Here is an 18137-nt window from a genome sequence, read left to right on the forward strand (position 1 = left end):
ATAATATAGATAATACCTTAAAAGTGGGTTTCTTTTTGGTTAGTCACACTTACAGAGTTTTAACTAGGCATAACATACTTGCCATTGAAACAAAGAAGCCCCCAGCTGCAGATAGGCCCCAGAGGCCCCTATCAAGTGGTACCCTTCCTACCACGTGAATGAGCAATCCCAATTTCATTCCCAGCAACATCAGCTTGGTCACACTGGGCTCTGAAATTGTGACATTTGAAGGGCTCTGAGAAATTTGTAGGGCTCTGGGAAATTTGTAGGTTTTATAGTTTATAGATTTTGTAAAAAAATTTAGTTGTAGTAATAAACAAACCTTTATTTACTTTATGCAGAGAATGCTCTTGAACCATATCTTTAGGTTTTCTCTGAAGCTGAGAGAGCTATGAGCCTGCTCTGTGAAAAAAACCCCCAGAAAACAGGGAGCCTTCCATTATCACTGGCCTGAGGGAGCACAATTTTGATAACATTAGCCATTGCAAGGTTTATCATAAAGGTATGAGAATTGCTTGGACCTTTGTGCCTAGCAATGCATGCAGGCAGGACTGGGACTACTATTCTGCCCATATGCAGAAAATCAAATGCCTGGACAAAACAACATTTGGAAACATATTGCTTCAGCTGTTTGTTTTTTTTTTTAATTAACCTTTGTTCTTAGGTGACCCTTACCAGAAGCTGTCTGCTCCCTTGGCATTGTGCATATAGCTGTATATTTGTTTTCTTTATTAAAATCTGGGCAGAGGAAAATGGACCAGATTCCACTCCATCATCCATGCTCAACTTCAGCAGCTGCATGGAGTTGTGGTGAAGTAACTGTGTTGATGGAGTAGATCCAAAAGCCCACTACTAACATGCATGGTAACAGATGCTGTAAAATTGCAGAAAGGAAATGTTTGGCAATTACCCTCTAACATGGCTACCTTGTCCTGGCTACCTCATGGCCCAGCCCAGCCTCCCCACGCAGGAGGGCTGTGGATGAAGAGGAGAGAAGTCCATTCTGGTATTGGTACTACTTTTGAGGTGAGGCAGGATTTGCAGAACCACAGAATTTGTGAGAAAAACCATTTTGGCAGGGACTTTAGGAGATCATTACTCCAAAACCCCTCTGACTGATGGCTGCAAGATCAAGCCTTCATCACACCTATCTGCAGGATGCAGGGTCGAGGTGGTATCCCCAAGGTTGTGGGATTCACCTCTTGGACATCTGCAACAGAAGCCTCACCGCCTGAGCAACTCTCCCTACTGTACTCATGGTCAGGAGAGGGAAATGGGAAAAATAGGGGTTTTGTGGTCAGGTGAAGATAAGGCTGTGGTCAGGTGAATCCCACCCAGGGTCATGCATCTGTGGTGTGTTTCTTGCTGCTTTGTGAGCAATGGTAAGAAGGAAAATGACAGCATCGAGAAAACTGCCTTGGGATAAAAGAAAAACCAAAAACCTAAAATGAAAATTAAATAAAGAGTTGGTTTGCTTTTTTTTTTTGTCTCCTTAGGGCAGATGAGCCACCCACCGTGCCTGGACCCCAGCCTGGCTGCTGGGGAGATGCAGTCCCCCAGGATGGCAGGGAAGAAGCGAGGGCGGCCCCCGCTCCAGCCAGCACCCATCAAAATGGCTGTTCACAACCTCTTCTCAGCACCTGCCAGTGCTCTGCCAGGCATGAAGATCCCAAAGAAGAGAGGGAGAAAACCTGGGCACAAGGTAGATGCATGTCTTTCACATTCCTTCTCCACCTCCTGATGGTCTTCATGCATTTTCTTCTGGAATTTCAGCTGAAATGCAGGAACAGAGGAAAAGTTGTGCAAGTCAGGGGCAGAGCAATGCAAAGAAAAAGAAAAAACAAAACAAAACAAACAAACAAAAAAAGAAAAACAAACCAAACCAAACCAAAACAAAAGAGAAGATGGTTTCTCTTCTACCTGAGCTGGTGAAAAAAATCACAGAATCATAAAGTATTCTAAGTTGAAGGAGATCCATCAGGATCATTAAGCCTAGCTCCTGGTCCTGCACAGGACACCCCAAGAACCACACCATGTGTGTTTTCCCAAAGGTTAAAGTTAAAATGTTTTCCACAGTGTTGTGTGGGATGGTTGCACACCTTTGGGGAAGGGTTTCTCATTTTTCGCTTTCCTCTCTCTCACTTATGGTGATTAGAAATTGAACAAACTGAACAGAGAAGGAAAGCAATACAGAGAAGGAGAGTGGAAATAAAGGGAGGGGGAGGGAGAAAAGGTACTTTCCAAAGGAAAAAAGAAAAGAGGGGCATTTGAGAAAAATAATGGTATTTCACTTTATTTGTCTGCTCCCTGCCCAGCTCTCTGTGCAGCCCTGGGGCAAAGGCAGAACTAAAGAAAGCCAGGAGCCCTTAGTGCCTTAAACCCTTCTGCTGCTGCTGCTGGGCTGGGTCTCTCCCACCACACTTGCAGTGGGCTCAGCACCAGTGGGAGCCGTGCCACTGTGATGCCTCACACCAGGCAAAAATGGGACTGTGATGGTCAGGGAAGGAGAATTTGTTCTGGGGAGTGAAATTGAGCCACAGCTTAGTAAGGGGTCTTGTGTGTTCAGCAGATTGCTCTGTTAATCTCCCTGTCTCCGTCCCCAGCCAGCTCGGGGCTCTGCGCATGTTCGCCATGCCTGTTCCTTGTTTTCAATGGGCACTGGCACTGACGTGCAGAGTGCTGCACAAGGAGGGCAAATTGCAGACTCTTGGAAAATCAGAGCTGCTTGGGTTTGTGGTTTCAAGACAGAAAAGCAAATAAAACAATCAGGGTATGCACAAGGCTGACCCAGCCTTCCTGGAGAAGGTCTTGTCTGGGGTGTGGCCTGGCTCTTCCATGGAGCTCTCCTGGTTCACAGCAGGCAACGACATCCCATGCGTGGTGCTGCTGGCTGAGCTCTGGACACAGGGACCAACTGTTTGATTGCTGTGAGCCTTGGACTTGAGCTTAATCTAGAGCAGGCTACCCTCATCTTTACCTTTCTCTCCTTTCCCCTAATCTCTGTCTAACAGTACTCCAAAATAGAGCTCCAAGCTAAGACTGGGACAAATATTCAGTGTTTTGTAAGATGTGAGATATGGAAATACTTTTTATTTTTTCACTTCCATATCAGGATAAAACTCCACGATGGAAATATCTGAATTGCTTTACTAGAGGTATTTCTTATATCAAGTTTATTATATATCATATTTATTTCAAGTAATTTAGTTATTATCAGTAAATGGGTGACTTGCAGACTCTTCAGATCAAAACCATCCAGTCTGGACAATAATACTTTGGAAATGTGCTGAAATTGTGTCTTTGAGGTTTGAGATTTAGTGATTTGCCAAATACACCAATGACCTTGTATGCAGGGTTTTTCAGACCCTGTCCCTTCTGTCCCTGCTTGTCTTGGTGACCCAACTTCTTGCTCATGCATTTGCATTTGATTTGTAATTTGACCAAAAAAAGCGCTGAGGAATATGTTCCATGCTATCCCAAATGTACCCATCCACCTGGAAAAAAGTCTTTCACCAATCACCACACATATATAAAGGGGAGAAGTGGTAGACTTAAATTCCTGAAAATGCTGCAGTAACACTGTGCTTTGGACCTACGTGGCCGAGCATTTGACTGCTGTGTTCCCCACTTCTTCCAAAGGGACACTTTATCCCTGCTGGGTACCACACATTCCTCCTCTTTGTCCCCAGGCACTTGGTGAGGAGGCAACAGCATTCCTCCTTCAGCAGTGGATCTGAGATGAGGCTCCTTCTTGGTGAGCATGGCACATAACAAGGCATCCTTTTATATCCAGTGGCTCAGGTGGATGGGGCTGACACTGATGAGCTGCAGCACCTATGGCACCTGGCCTGGTTGATTTGAGCTGTAAGATTCACACACCACAGCAATGTTTTCCATGAGGCGCCTTTGTACGCTGTGTGCTCAGCTGGAGTGAGCCCCTCTCCATCCAAAGCACTTCCTCAGCCTGAGTCAAAAATTACATTTTTTGATGGGGAACTCTAGCTTGATTTAATTAGCTCGATAATTGTATGAGTTTCAGATACCACAAGACTTAAATTCATTTTAAATAATGACTCCCTGCCCAAATGGCAGACAACCAAATTCTTCATAGCAGCCAGAGAGCTGAATTGTTACAGAACAGATGGAAAAATACTTCTGAATTTTTAAGAAACTCGGAATTTACAGCCTAGATTTAAATTTATTTTGACCAAGATGTGAATAACAGGCATTTTCAATCACATGCTCTTTATAGACAGGTGACCCATTGCCTGTTTTCATTGATATTAAAGGAAATATCTATGTCTTCCTGAAATGACATTTCATCACACTTCATCACCAAGAAAAGTCCTTTCCTTGCTATCCTGTTTATTTTTTCACAGCTTTGGCTATAAAATTTCATCAGCTGTTTTTCCAAAAAACGTTTTGTACCTTAAGTGGAGCTATTTGCCATAAAATGTTACATTTCTCCAAAATACAATATTCTTTCTGATTGTCTAAATCTCTGGGAAAAAGCCTATTCTGGCAGCCAGGGGAGGAGGTTAGTCGATGGATGGGTTTTATTTCTGTGTCTGTGAGTGAGAGCAGCCCTGAAGAGCTGCCTGGGAAGGCTGTAAGAGGGAAGGGTTTGTTAGCACCCTGCAGGGACATGGAGGGACATGCATGGGGCAGCACTGCAGCACACACCCCCACACCTCTGTCCCTCCCAGAGGGCAGCAAAGCCATGGCACCCTTTGAGCAGCTTGTCCCTCTGTGCAACCAGTGCAGCTCCCACCTGGGGAGGTGGCCCCAGCGCAGCCATCAGCCAGGTGGGGTGGGCAGCGAGTGTCACACGTGAGGAGTGACAGCTCCATTACGGGGCACAGGTTACCCTGCTGCCCTAGGAGTCAATACTAATGATGACAAATAAGCAGTCAGGATTTGGATGCATTGGGAATGAGATTGCACAGGCAACCTTAAAGTGTCCTGTTTATTCACCTGTCCTGTGATACAGCCTTGGATTTCGAGGTTGTATAAGCTCCTGTCAAGGTTACCTGCCTCATTCTCTGTGAAACGCTGATGGGATGTAGGAGGCTGTGTGCAGACTCGCTTGCATCATTTGCTGTGCAGAAGAAAGTTGTTGCACAACACAAGGAAAGGTGGGAAAGACCTTGGACAGTGCTTGCCTTTGCCAGCTGACCTCCCCTCTCACCCTCAGTGACTGGGCTTGTGCTATGAGTGTCCTCACTCACAGCCAAATGCACAGAGCCACGGACCCCAAAACATGTGCTCAGAAGCTCTGTGCTTCCCTGGTGTATGTTTAATGGCAACCTTCTGTCCAGCCATCAGAAATCCATGTGGCAGGACCAGGCTGGCTCAGACACTCACCTTAGTGCACATTTGCAGGGGCTGGAGATGGTTCTCTCTCTGGCAGCAAAAGCTTTCATTGCCAGGAGGTGCCTCTGCCCTCTGGAAGGACAAAGACCCATGGAGATGGGGTGAATCCCAGCCTTTTCTAGCAATTTTTTTTTCAGGACAAGGGATAACTGGTACAAGGGAAGAGGAAGCCATAAAAATGAGAATCTGCATCTAAATAGTTTAAGAAAACTGCAAGGAAATTGTATTGAGGTTCATCATGTTACTTTCCCATGTATTATACAAGCTGGCAGAGATCTTCAGAAAGAAAAAAAAAAAGTTGCCTGGCAAATGTTCTTCACCCTCTTTCATATTTTTGGTGGGGAATGACATAAATACCAGTTAGATGAATCCTGGCTTCTCTAAAGAGGTGTGCAGACTATAATAAAAACTCCAGGATTCAGGAGAGTCCTCCCCATCCCCAGCCACCGCATACTCAAACAATGTGGTAGCCAGCATCGATGGCACAAAAGCCCACTCTCTCTGCATCTAATTCATGGTGACTTTGATAAAGTAGACACATTTATTTCCTACCCAGAATCCCCGATCATCTTTCTCTGATCCCATTTCTGTGGTAGAAAGTCCATAACAGTGGGGGGTTGGTTGTAGATCTTGTTTTAAAGCGACCACTTTTACATCTCATGCTGTACATATTAAAACTCACAACATTTGATAGTCAAAAGTTGATTCCAATGCCTTACCACAAGGATTTCCCAATGTGCTCTGACAGATTTCCTCTGTCTCTTTTTCTCCTTCTCTTTCCCTCTTCTTCACTGCTTTTTTTGACTCTCACACATATGTGCTTTCTACTGGCAAGCTCTCAGTCAGTCAGCTGGTGGTTGGGTTGGCTTTTCCATAGAGAAGACTCAGTCCAAGAAAAGACATCTTTAAGTGGAATACTTTGAGATTTACCCTTCATTATATTGAGGGACTACTCAGGATTTCAGTGGCCAGGAGGCAGCTAAGCTGTTGTTTGCTTAGTGTTCCATCTCTTGCACTAATCAGGCATTGTTTCATTTTGATTTAACAAAGGCCAGTTCTCTACTACCCCTAACAAAATGACATTTATCTCTACCCAGAGGCTGTAGAGCACATTTTCTTGCAATTAATTTTGCAGTAAATTGTTCGCTAAAACAGGGGGGTTTCCACAAACAAAGAAAGGGGCTTCCACACAACAGAGTTTACACAAGCCTTGCCCTCTGCTCTTTTGCTCTTGAATGTAAGCCTGCCTGGGCCTCCAAGATCTAGGAGGAGAAAAAGGTCTGATGATGCTGGTGAGGCAGTGCACAGCGTTGGTGGGGCAGCACACACTCACGAGGCTCAGGGGCTGAAGAGGGGACTTTTGTGCCTCTGTTTGGGACCACAGGAACGTGAGCCAGTAAGGATATTAGGGAGCCAACATGTAAGTGAAGCAGAATTTGTCAGGTGTACTCTCTCAAAAATAGTATCCATATAGAGAAATGTAAGAGTGAGAGCATACAAGTGTTGCTGGAGCCTGTCCAGAGAAGGACAACAAAGCCAGTGAAGGTCTGGAGTATCAGTCTTATGAGGAGCAGCTGAGGGAGCTGGGAGTGTTTAGCCTGGAGAAAAGGAGGTTTGGGGGAGACCTTTTCAATCTCTACAGCCACCTGACAGGAGGGTGTAGCTCTCTTCTCCCAGACAACCAGCAATAGGGAAAAGGTAAATGGCCTCAAGTTGTGCTAGGGGAGGTTTAGATTGTATATTTGGAAAAAAAATCTTTACTAAAAGGGTGTTCAAGCAAAGGGAACAAAGGGAATGGTGGAATCACTGCACCTGGAAGTGTTCAACAGATATGTAGGTGTTTAGGGACATGGTATAGTAGTGGTCCTGGCAATGTTAGGAAATGATTGGATTCGATGATCTAAGCAGTTTTTTCCAACCTAAATGCTTTTGTGATTCTATATCTGCACATCTCTCTATAAACATATATATTTTATATAATAAATAGAGAGTGTGTACAAATGCACATATGTACATTTACATTCTTTGTGTATGTGTGTGTATATATATATGTGATCAAAAACAAGCCCAGAATCCTAACATAGGGGCTACCCAAAGTTTCACCTTGCCAGCCCACTTTGCCATAGAAAACTGAATAATTGACTTATTGCTTTAGAATGTAATAAATCATGTTCTTCTCACCTTCTTAGATGGAATAAATCCCAAACTGGATGGACACCTTGATTTTTGAAACTCTATTCTCTTCCCATTCAAAAGTAAACCTTTTGATACTGTCTCTCACAGTATCCTTCTGGACAAAATGTCAGGCACACAGTTGGATAAACACATCATGCCATGGGTGAGCAACTGGCTCACCAGTCAGGCACAAAGGGTTACAGGGAATGGGGTGACATTGGACTGGTGACCTGTCACTGATGGGTTTCCCACAGGGCTCCATTCCCAGCCCTGTGCCCTTCAACATCTCCATAAATGACTTGGATGCAGGACTGGAAGGACACCAAGTGAGGTCACAGATGATGAAAAACTGGGAGGAGCTGTTGCTTCCTTCCAGGGCAGGGAGGCCCAGGAGAGAGACCTTGACAAATCAGAGGATTGGGCAATCACCAACCATATGAATTTTAATGAGGGAAAGTGCTGGATACTGCACCTCAGATGGATACACGGAGAGATTGGGCAATGAGAGGCTGGGAAGCAGTGCTGTGGAAAGGGACCTGGGGGTCCTGGTTGATGGCAAGTGGAACATGAGTCAGCAGTGCCCTGGCAGCCAGGAGGGCAGTGGTGTCCTGGGGGCACCAGGCTCAGCATGGCCAGCTGGGCAAGGGAGGGGATTGTCCTGCTCTGCTCTGCACTGGGGCAGCCTCACCTCCAGTGCTGGGTGATGTTCTGGGCACCACAATATAAAAAGATATTAAACTATTGGAGAGCATCTAAAGGAGAACAACAAAGATGGTGAAGGGCCTTGAGGTGGAGACATATGAGGAACAGCTGAGGTCACTTGGTTTGTTCAGCCTGGAGGAGACTGAAGGGACACCTCATTGAAGTCTACAGTTTCCTCATGAGGGGAAAAGGAGGGGCAGACACTGATCTCTTCTCTTTGGTGAGCAGCAACAGGACCTGAGGGAATGGCATGAAGTGGTGTCAGGGAAGATTTAGGTTGGATATAAGGAAAAGGTTCTTCACCCAGAGGGTGGTTGGGCACAAGAACAGGCTCCCCAAGGAAGAAAGCATCGAGCCTGACAGAGTTCAAAAGGATTTGGACAATGCTCTCAGGCACAGGGTGTGACTCTTGGGGATGGTCCTGTGGAGGGCCTTGATGATCTTTGTGGGTCCCTTCCAACTCAGCATAGTCAGTGATTCTGTGAAAACAAACTGACAGCACTTTGTTGCTGGTCATTATTGATCCCAATCTGAAGGCAAGACAACTCTACAAAAACAGGACAACATAGGCAAGTGAGAAATGGCACTAACCAGGGGCCAGCTCAGGGTCCCTCATACTGTACAACTGCCATACAGCAGGAGGTCAAATCCATAGCTTGTCCCAGATCCACTTATTTATTATTTTTCCCTCATTCAGACTGAAAACAAAAGGATTTAGCCTGCCCCAGGGGAGGTGGTGGTAAAAACTAACTTAGATCTTCCTAAGTCCTACATGCTTTCCTCTCCTTTCCCCAGCTTTCTAGTTTTATCATTATACTGAAACAGTGACAATTATTTTAGACATTTGTAATTCCTAGTCAGGGACAGCAAAGGTCTTCATCCAAAGCAACTTCTACTCTCCATCCGGGATTGCTCAAGGTTTGATTTGGACGCAGTTGTCTGACTTCATTTCTACCTAAAATATACTTTCTACGTTGTCCATTGAAACACAACAAAAGGAAATAAATACCTCTCAGAAGAACATTTTGGTCTAGGACATGTAAATATATAAACCAGCAAGCTTTGGGCTTGGTTCTCTGCTTTCCCCCTACTTCCCTTCTCACCAAAAGAAAAACGAGAGTGGTACCTTCAGGTCACATCCATCACTTCAGTCCTTTTTAAATATGAGGACCCGATCATCATTTGACTGGTGAGATGTTGTCAGGTACTGGCAGCATAAAGACATAGTGATACTGCACCACAAATTCACATCATGCTTCTCTTTTCCAAGCTGGGCTGCAGGTTGCAAAGCTCACTGGGTGCAGCAGCGCAGCATTTTGCATTTACTAGCTGGTAATAGCACAGTCTGGACCACAGTGTGAGCTTATTTACATGGGTGTCAGCCCAGAGTAGCCTCTTGGTGCCACTGGATTTATACAAGATTTACAGCTCTGCAACCAAGAGCAGAATTTGGCCCTAAATTATGATGCAGTTAAAGACCCCCTGTTTCTGAGCTGTGGAGCATTGTTTACACCCGCATGAAATGGCTCGTAAAATGCCATTGCACTGATTTGTTGGAGTGTTAGGCTCAATTTGCTCAGGTGTAAATAACTACCCGGTGGGTGGCATAATATTTGCATCCTGTAGCTTAAGGCGTTGCTGTCTGCAGCAAATCAGTCAGGCTTCAGGCTCCAGTATCCTCCTGGGAGCAGGATGGATCTTCTGGCCTGGAGAAAGTGATGCAATAGCAGATTGCTAATGAGTGGGAGTTCATGGGGCGTGACATCCATAGAATAAAATTGGAATATCTTGTGTATACTTTCATTATTTTCTGCAGCTGAAATCTCGTGTCCTGATGACTCCTTTAGCAATCTCTCCGCCGAGGAGCACGCCGGAGCCGGATATCAGCTCAATCCCCCAGGATGCAGCCACGGTACCCGACTCAGACACCCCACAGGCTCTCACAGGTACCCAGCCTCAAGTGTTCCTTGGGCAAGGGGTGAGCAGGAGCCACGAGCTGACAGCCAGATGTCACAGCCAGATGCTGGGCTTTCCAGACCAGGGGGAGCTCATGAAAATGGGGTGTTTGCAGATTAGTCTAGCGACCAGTGACAAGGAGCAGAGTTATCCTGCAAGATTGTATTTTGACTGCTGTGTGTCAAGTTTAGTGGATATGTCAATCCCCTTGCTCTTGAAATGTGAACATCAAAAACCCATGAATGCTCCATTTTATACCTAACATTTTCACCCCATCTAATATGTTGCAGTGATCAACCTAAATCCCTGTGTGAACATGAAGCATCTGTTACAGCTGTGGGGAGAAGAATGGGAGGAGCCATGGTCTGACTGTAGGCAGGGCTGCCAGCACAAAAACCCCAATGCCTTATCACAGCAGCAGGCATCGTCATTTCCAAATCTAGTCAGAAAACATGGTCTTACTCCTTCTTTTTGTTTATATTACCAAAAGTAACATAGGTCAAGGCTTTTAAACAGATGTAAATAAGAAGAAAATCAACAAGACAGCTGATTTACCCTAAGATTTCAGCAGAGAAATGGATTAGATAACATTAGAATCTAAACACAACACATAAATCCCATTATTTCTTAGCTGGGATGCACAGAGGAGAAGTTTTCCATCTGCTCTGGTGGCAGAATTATACTAAACCCAGCAACAACGACAATAATATATTTTATTCTCGTTTATCCCTTCACATGCAAAGTCTGCAAAGCGCTTGGCAAACAGCAGCTGAGTGGGTGGAAGTGCCCTGAGAGGCTGTGCCCAGGGCTGCTTTTGGAGCAGGACAGGGAGGCACAGTCCTGCAGCCCTGCCAGGCCACCAGGGTGGCTCCAAAGGCTCCGTGGGTCATTTCAGGCAGAGCCCCACACCTCGGTCAGCCCACCATCCTCATGCCACTGGCACCTTTCCTCCCTACAGAGCATGCAGGTTGCTACCAGAGTGGGGCTGGCAGGAGGTGAAGGGAAGCTCAAGCCAGCTTTTACCTCCCTCTCTGCTTCAGAAGGACTGTAGGGACCCTGATCTGCAGTGGGGGACTCAGCACATTGCCTGCAAGCTGCAGAGTCCCTCCCACAGCTGAGCCCCGACAAAACCAGTGAGTGGATTGTCACACAGAGACCACACTCTACAGATTTGCCAAGGTGTGGCACTCTGGGAAAGCTGCACTCTGACATCTCCCTGCAATTCCTGCATGCTGCTGCCGTATTTTCAGTGTACTATCCCTTTGTTTGTTTGGCACTTGGAAGCTGTGAAGCACTGTAATTATAAGTATGATTGGTATTATCCCCCTGTTTACCCTGGATGTACTGCTTGAGCCCCTTCTGCTAGTCCCTGCAAGATGGGGGAGCAGAGTGCACTGTGACAGTTGCACTAGATTTTCATTATGGTGATGCAAACTGTAAATTATTTCCAACTTTACACAGCTGTCATCATGTCCTCCACTCTGCTTGATGGGGTTTTTTTGTCACATATCTGATTTCTGTCAGAAGATAATGTTATATTGTTTGAGAGATGACAGCTCGAGCACACTCAGCCAGCTATTATAATATGTCTCACTTTAGCCTGACTTCAGGCTGTGTCTTAGTCGCCCTTAGTTACCCAGCTCTATCCCTGCTTCCCCTGAGATGCAGTTAGCCTCAGCCAAGCTTAAAATAAGTTCACAGTAGTGAGGAGAACGCTCAGTTTTTGGCTATTGCTGGCAGGCCTGATGGCATGTAGAAAAACTGCCTTTGCAGCTTATGAGAGGGGGTGTGCAGGGCTTGGCTGTGGAGAGGCTGGGGCAGACTCCCTCAGGGACCCCTCTGCAGTGCAGACACGTTGTTGCAGTCCCAAAATGTAGCTCTGCACACCATGTACACTTTCCCTCAACTTAATGCAGTTTGTAGAGTGTTAGGTTGGTCATGGAGAGTTAGGAAGCTCCCAAAGACCAGATTTCTGCCATGGCACTGTGCAGCAAAACCCTCCAGAAATTACAGCTGCGTTTGAAGAAGGAATCATCCAAAGGCTTTACAAAAGTCATCTCAGAGCAGTGCTTCTCATAGCAGCTCTCAATGAACCAGTCTAAAAACAAAGGAAAAAAATAATCTGAAAACACACCTCAGGCTGGCATTCCCTCCTTGCTGTGAAGTCACCACTGCTAGTCACTGTCCTGCACTCCCAAAACATTTTTCTGGTCACAAGTTGCATGGACAAAGTGGACTCAAGACAGCAAACCCTAGGCATATATAGGAGCTTTTTGAGATGTATGTAGCTTATCCTAGCCTGTGACACTGAGCTAGACCTAAACTCAGCTTGCTTTGCTCTGGCAATGGGTCATTAGCACAAGGAAGTCTGGCTCTGCCATCACAAGTGACAACAATTCACCAGTGAAGGAAGAACTTGGGAAATTAATAGAAATGTAGAATGCTAGCATTTCCTAGGATGCTCCCAGGACTGTTTTGCAATAACCTTGTTGGCCTTTTATGTTTACAGTCTGCATTTATGTCAACAAGCAAGCGAACCTGGGGCCGTACCTGGACAGGAGAAAGGTGCAGCAGCTGCCGGAGCACTTTGGCCCCGAGCGGCCGTCGGCAGCCCTGCAGCAGGCAGTGCAAGCCTGCATCGACTGTGCCCTCCAGCAAAAGGTGGTCTTCTCCCTCCTCAGGCAGGGCTACGGGGGAGAGATGGTGTCAGGTAAGGGGTTTGTGCACAGTAGGGAAGTGCTTAATATGCTCCCTAATCCTGACTGCCCTGGATGTCCTGTTCCCATCAGTGGGATGGCAACCAGCTCTGAATATCACTTATGCCTTTGCAAAATGAGCTGCTTGCAGGAATCACCTCGGAGTCAGATGAAAGAATGTTGGTAAGGGGTATTGCCGTGGTGATTCAGGTGAGGAATGTGCACTCCAGAGTGTGCCTCTTACCACTCTTTGGAACAGTGCTGAGGCCAGGGCTGAGAGCTGTTTCCATGCAGCTGTTCAAGCATGGGCAGCAATGCCAGCCCACTTCATGACACACATTGCTACCACAAATACACATGCATGCCTCATGTGATGAGGGTGGCAGAACTCTGGAACAGGTTGTCCAGAGAGCAATGGATAGATGCCCCAAACTCAGATGCCCCAAGCTCAAATATATTCAAGGTCAGACTGGATGTGTATTGGAGCAATCTGAGATAGCTGAAGATGTCCCTGGTCATTGCAGGAGGGTTGGACTAAGTGACCTGTAAAGGTCCCTTCCAGCTGAAATCTTCATATAACTTGATGATTCTGTCTTTCACAAAAGGACAACTTTAATGGAGTTTAGCTGCCCTGCCTGCAGCTCAGGGGCCAAACCTGCTGTCTGCTGCAGGAATTGCAAAAGTCCCACAGCAATTCCCCATGCAGCAGGACTGCACAGAGTCTACACAAATATATCAGAGAGAATCAAAGACCAAGGGGAGCTTCCCAGCAGCTCCTTGTCTTCCTGCAGTGGCACTTCTTGCTGTGTCCTGATGAAACTCCCATGTCCCACAATGAAACTCCCATGTCCCACAATGAATCGCCTGGCCTGGTTCTCAGTGTGAATGTGAACTTTTCTTCTATCACAGCAAGAGTTTTGTGTCACAACATTCTTTTGGCATATGGGGATGCAGTGGGAGTGAAACAATGATGGGAATAGGGGATCAGCACTCTCCAATGAGCTGCTGCAGATGAGTCAGGCACAGACACAAAGCCAAGGATTGCAAGTCCAATCAGTTTCACAGGGACTGCAGATGCTCAGCTGTGCCACTGGGACCTTCTTGTGTGGGAGCCCAAGCTCTGGCCCTCTGTGCAGCCTATAAATCTTGCTTCTTCCCTCTCCTCAAGTTCTCTGTAATCACAGGTGTGCCTTCCCTAAGGGACACCAAAAATACTCTGAGAATGATCCAGACTTGTTCACAGAAACACAAGACTGAATCAATTCAGTGCAAAGTTTCATTTTTGCCTAGTTCTGTGCTGCATATATGACTTTCATTAGAATCAGGAGAGTCATATTATGCACCAAGCCTGCCAAAATCCCTGGTCTCAGCTCCTCTGAGCTGGCTCAGCTTCAACTTCACCTGAACTAAAAGCACCTGGTCAACATTTCTCCCAATTTCATGGTTCTTCTAGTCATCAAAGAGGGGTGAATGGCCTCCTAGTCATGGCGTGGCTCTGTAATTGCACTTCACTCCCAGCAGTGCAGATGAGTTTTGTCAGGGGCTTCCAATCTTCCCATGGCTTGGCTCACAGATGCTCAACCAGCTGTGGAGCATGATCCCTCACAGCAGCTCAGGCCAACAGGAAATCTCTGAAGTTATCCCCAAAATAATAAGTCTAATGTTGCAATTTTTTCTTGTTAGTAGTGATGGGAGCTAAACTATAGGATTGGGAAAGAACCTTCCAGGTGGAAGACTTCAGGCAGCTATATCATGCTGTCCTCCCTACAAATCTGTTGAAATTGAATGTGTCTTGCTACAACTGATCCTGGTGGGTCTGTTTTGACCCCTCCACCCCTCCCATGGTTTTTATGCCCTTTATTTGATTCCTGGGTAAGTATGCTCCCATGACAAGCTTACGCAGGAATTTTAATTGCCCTGTTCTTACCCTTAAATGTATTTGTAAGAGAGCCACCCCCTTCTTGCTAGGCTGAAATACACAGTTCCTTTCAGGTGAGGAAGATAACTGCACCAGTGAAAGGAGTGCAGGCGTCTTGCACAGTCCCACATAGGAGAATGGTGGTGGCTGCAATACCACAGGGAAAATTTATGTTCCCCAAACACCAATGCAGTCTGCCCGTGCACTTCTGCAAGTGTGAATTCCCTCTTCTTCAGCCTGTATGACCAGAATGATATCCATCAATCTATCTCAGGTTTCTCCAGAACTTTGTATAGTGCTTTTAACACTCCTGGAAATGTTTTGTTCCACACCTTCTAGAAATATATCTGAGTTTTTCATGACTCTGTCACCTTGCTGTTTTATGGGCATCTGGTAAGCCTGCATTATCATTTCTTGTCCCACCGGGTTGTTTTGAGCCTCTTCAAAGAGTTACGGATTTCTAAACATTTTATGTGTTTGTTTTCCAGATTTTTTTTTCACCCATTTTTACTATCACGGAAGTCAAAATCAGTCAACCCTTTCTGTGCAATCTCCCAGGCCTCTTCTCCATTGGTGATGTCTGCCAGATTACAGCATCCACAAAATCTCTTTTGTGCCAGCACAGACTGATGCTGGCTTCTCTCTGGGACTTGGGGTCTCCTGCCAGCAGACCCTGTTGCCATTTCTTGACCCACCCCTCCTGTGCAATCATTTCCAATTTAATGCAAGATTTCTCATTCTCTACTGAATTCTGGATTGACCACAACTGCCAACATTCCCTTGCCTATAAAAGCAGTTAACTCAGTAAATAAAGATCAACGATGAAGCTGTTACCTCTCTCTTCAGTACAATCCTGGTACCTTTCATTCCTTCACAACCATGCCTTTAATTCTTATCTCCCCATTATCATTTATAACCCTGGGTGCTGCTGAAGTCAGCCTACCCATCACTACTGGTGATCACTGCACATCATTTTCTCTGCCCTTCCTTAGAGGAGTATCATGATAGCCTCCTTCTAATCACACGACACAATTTTCAGGTGGCTGCATATATTAGAAAGCCTTGCACTGCTGGCAATGCCAGTCAGCATCTTTCAGCCCTCCAGGGGAAAGGTGATCTGGGTCACACAAACTCAGCTGCTTAAGCTCTTCCAGTTTGTTGTGCGCTTCAGGCAGGGTAATTTTGCAAAATATTTTTGACATGCAAATACTTGAGTAAAATTATTTCCCCTGCTCTCATTCCCCCTTCTGCCATGCACCCACAGGTACTGAATTGCTCCTGTTTTGCTTTCCAGTTTCAGCTTCTTTTGAGGGGAAGCAGCATCTCCAGAGCCTGCTGGTAGTGAACAGCATTGGGTACGTGCTGCGCTTCCTGAAGAAGCTGTGTCGCAGCCTGCTGTGTGACAATCTCTTCAGCAACCAGCCCTTCCAGCAGCTCAGTGCCAGCACAGAGAGCCCCGAGGGCTGTGAAAGCACACGGGTGGAGGCAGGTAGGCTGCTTGGTCACCTTGGCTCAAGATGTAATCCAGCGGAAGGAATGACTGTCCTTTTTTTGGTGCTGTATTGTATTTGCAGGGTGTCCTGCAGCAGGGAGGAAAGATGAATCTGACTCCATGTTCTTAGAAGGCTAATTTATTATTTTATGATGCTATATTATATAAAAGAATACTAACTAAACTATACTAAAGAACACAGAAAAGATACTTACAGAAGGCTAAAAGATAATAATGAAAACTTGTGACTCTTTCTCCAGAGTCTGACATAGCTTGATCCTGATTGGTCAATGAGTCAAAACAATTCACATGAAACCAATGAAACAGCCACCTGTTGGTGAGCAATCTCCAAACACATTCCAAAGGAGCAAAACACAGGAGAAGCAAATCAGATAATTATTGTTTTTCTTTTTCTCTGAGGCTTCTAAGCTTTGCATGAGCAAAATCCTAGGTGAGGGGATTTTCCAGAAAATATGACTATGACAGTGCTGTGCTGTGTATGATAGGGAGCTGCAGGCCTCTGTGGCACCCTTCCAGAGGGAGGCCGTGAGCTTCCTTGTGGTATTTTCCCAGTGGCTACAGAGGAGGTTCAGTTTGGGTGAGAACCACCGTGTTGAGGTGTCCCAGCAAAGAAACTCTGGGCCAGGATATTATGGTAGCACAAACCTAAGGTACACATTATTAGCTGTAGCACAGACAGCCTGAACCCCAATCTGCCACCTCCACCCATGAGTATAAACCTAAATGAGCTGCGACTGCTAAATGGTTGGCTTTGCTACTTGCAGGGATGTTTCTTCTAGCTTAAAACCCTCGGGGACCAGCAAGGTCCCTGTCTTAGTGCTTGACCATGTGGGGTAAAGCCTGGAGGAGCTGTGGCATGAGGCAGATCCATCCAAGGATGGTGATGGTCCTCAGGGACAGCTGCCCTGAGCAGCGCTGAGCTCCCAGATGGGTGGTAGTTCTGAGCTTCCTTCTTATTCGTATTCTGGGACAGGGTGCTGGCCCCACACAGCCCCCACAGAGCTGGGATATGCCTGCAGCCCCATCTAAAATCAGAGGCTGGAAAGCTGCCCTGGGGCCTTACTATGGCATTGCAAAAGCTGGTTTAGAAAGAAAGGAAGATGTAAATTATGGGCATGGGCCTTCATTTCACCTGCAGTCTTCCTCCTGACTTAAATAATTTTTCCTTTTCTTTTATTAACAACGCTGTGGGTGTTTGGGGAGGACACTCTTTCATGCATTCCATTTAATGGCAGATACATGCTGGCAGATAAGAGAAAGATGTTTTAGTGTCCACAATCACGATTTTTGCATCACTTGTTCACCAAGAATACCCCCAGTGTGCGCTTTGCACACCAAAATAGGAGAGGGCTGTGTACACAGTGCAGAAATCACCTTTTTGTACAAAGAAATCCAACTGCCACTCTTACACATGGGGGAAGAAAGGCAGGAGCCCAGACTGAAAAGCAGTATTTTTCTTTCCTCTCCACTAGGACATTTGCAGCAAGCTGAATTCTTCTGAGAGGTCAAGGGATTTCTGTAGCACCGAGGAGTGCAGCCCAGGAGGCCTGGCATTTGCGTTTGCATTTGCATTTTAATTTGCATGTACATTTGCATTTACTTTCTCACGGCAGGGCTATGTGTGAGAGAAAGCAATTCCTCAACCAGAGTTTTTACAGTTGCTGTTACACTCTGAGCATCTCCACCCCCACAAAATTCTAATGGAGATCTCCCTGCCACCATCTTCACTGGATCTCCCCAGACACTGAGGATGGGCAAAACATTATTTTTCCTTCAGACTAGACAAGGGATGTGGGTGTAGGCA

At 46.0% G+C, this 18137-nt stretch overlaps 1 protein-coding gene across 1 annotated transcript in view; it reads left to right on the forward strand.

Moving 5' to 3' along the window:
• The first annotated feature begins 1531 nt into the window (after positions 1 to 1531).
• Positions 1532 to 18137, forward strand: part of SCML4 (Scm polycomb group protein like 4) — a 42254-nt gene continuing 25648 nt past the window's right edge. Inside the window, exons 1-4 of the mRNA XM_058021262.1 lie at positions 1532 to 1702; positions 10067 to 10196; positions 12716 to 12916; positions 16115 to 16309. Coding sequence (XP_057877245.1) covers positions 1547 to 1702; positions 10067 to 10196; positions 12716 to 12916; positions 16115 to 16309 — 682 coding nt within the window. The 5' untranslated portion in view covers positions 1532 to 1546. The remainder of the gene's footprint in view (positions 1703 to 10066; positions 10197 to 12715; positions 12917 to 16114; positions 16310 to 18137) is intronic.

Source organism: Melospiza georgiana, chromosome 3, assembly GCF_028018845.1.
Source record: "Melospiza georgiana isolate bMelGeo1 chromosome 3, bMelGeo1.pri, whole genome shotgun sequence".
In the NCBI taxonomy this organism is placed as follows: Eukaryota; Metazoa; Chordata; class Aves; order Passeriformes; family Passerellidae; genus Melospiza; species Melospiza georgiana.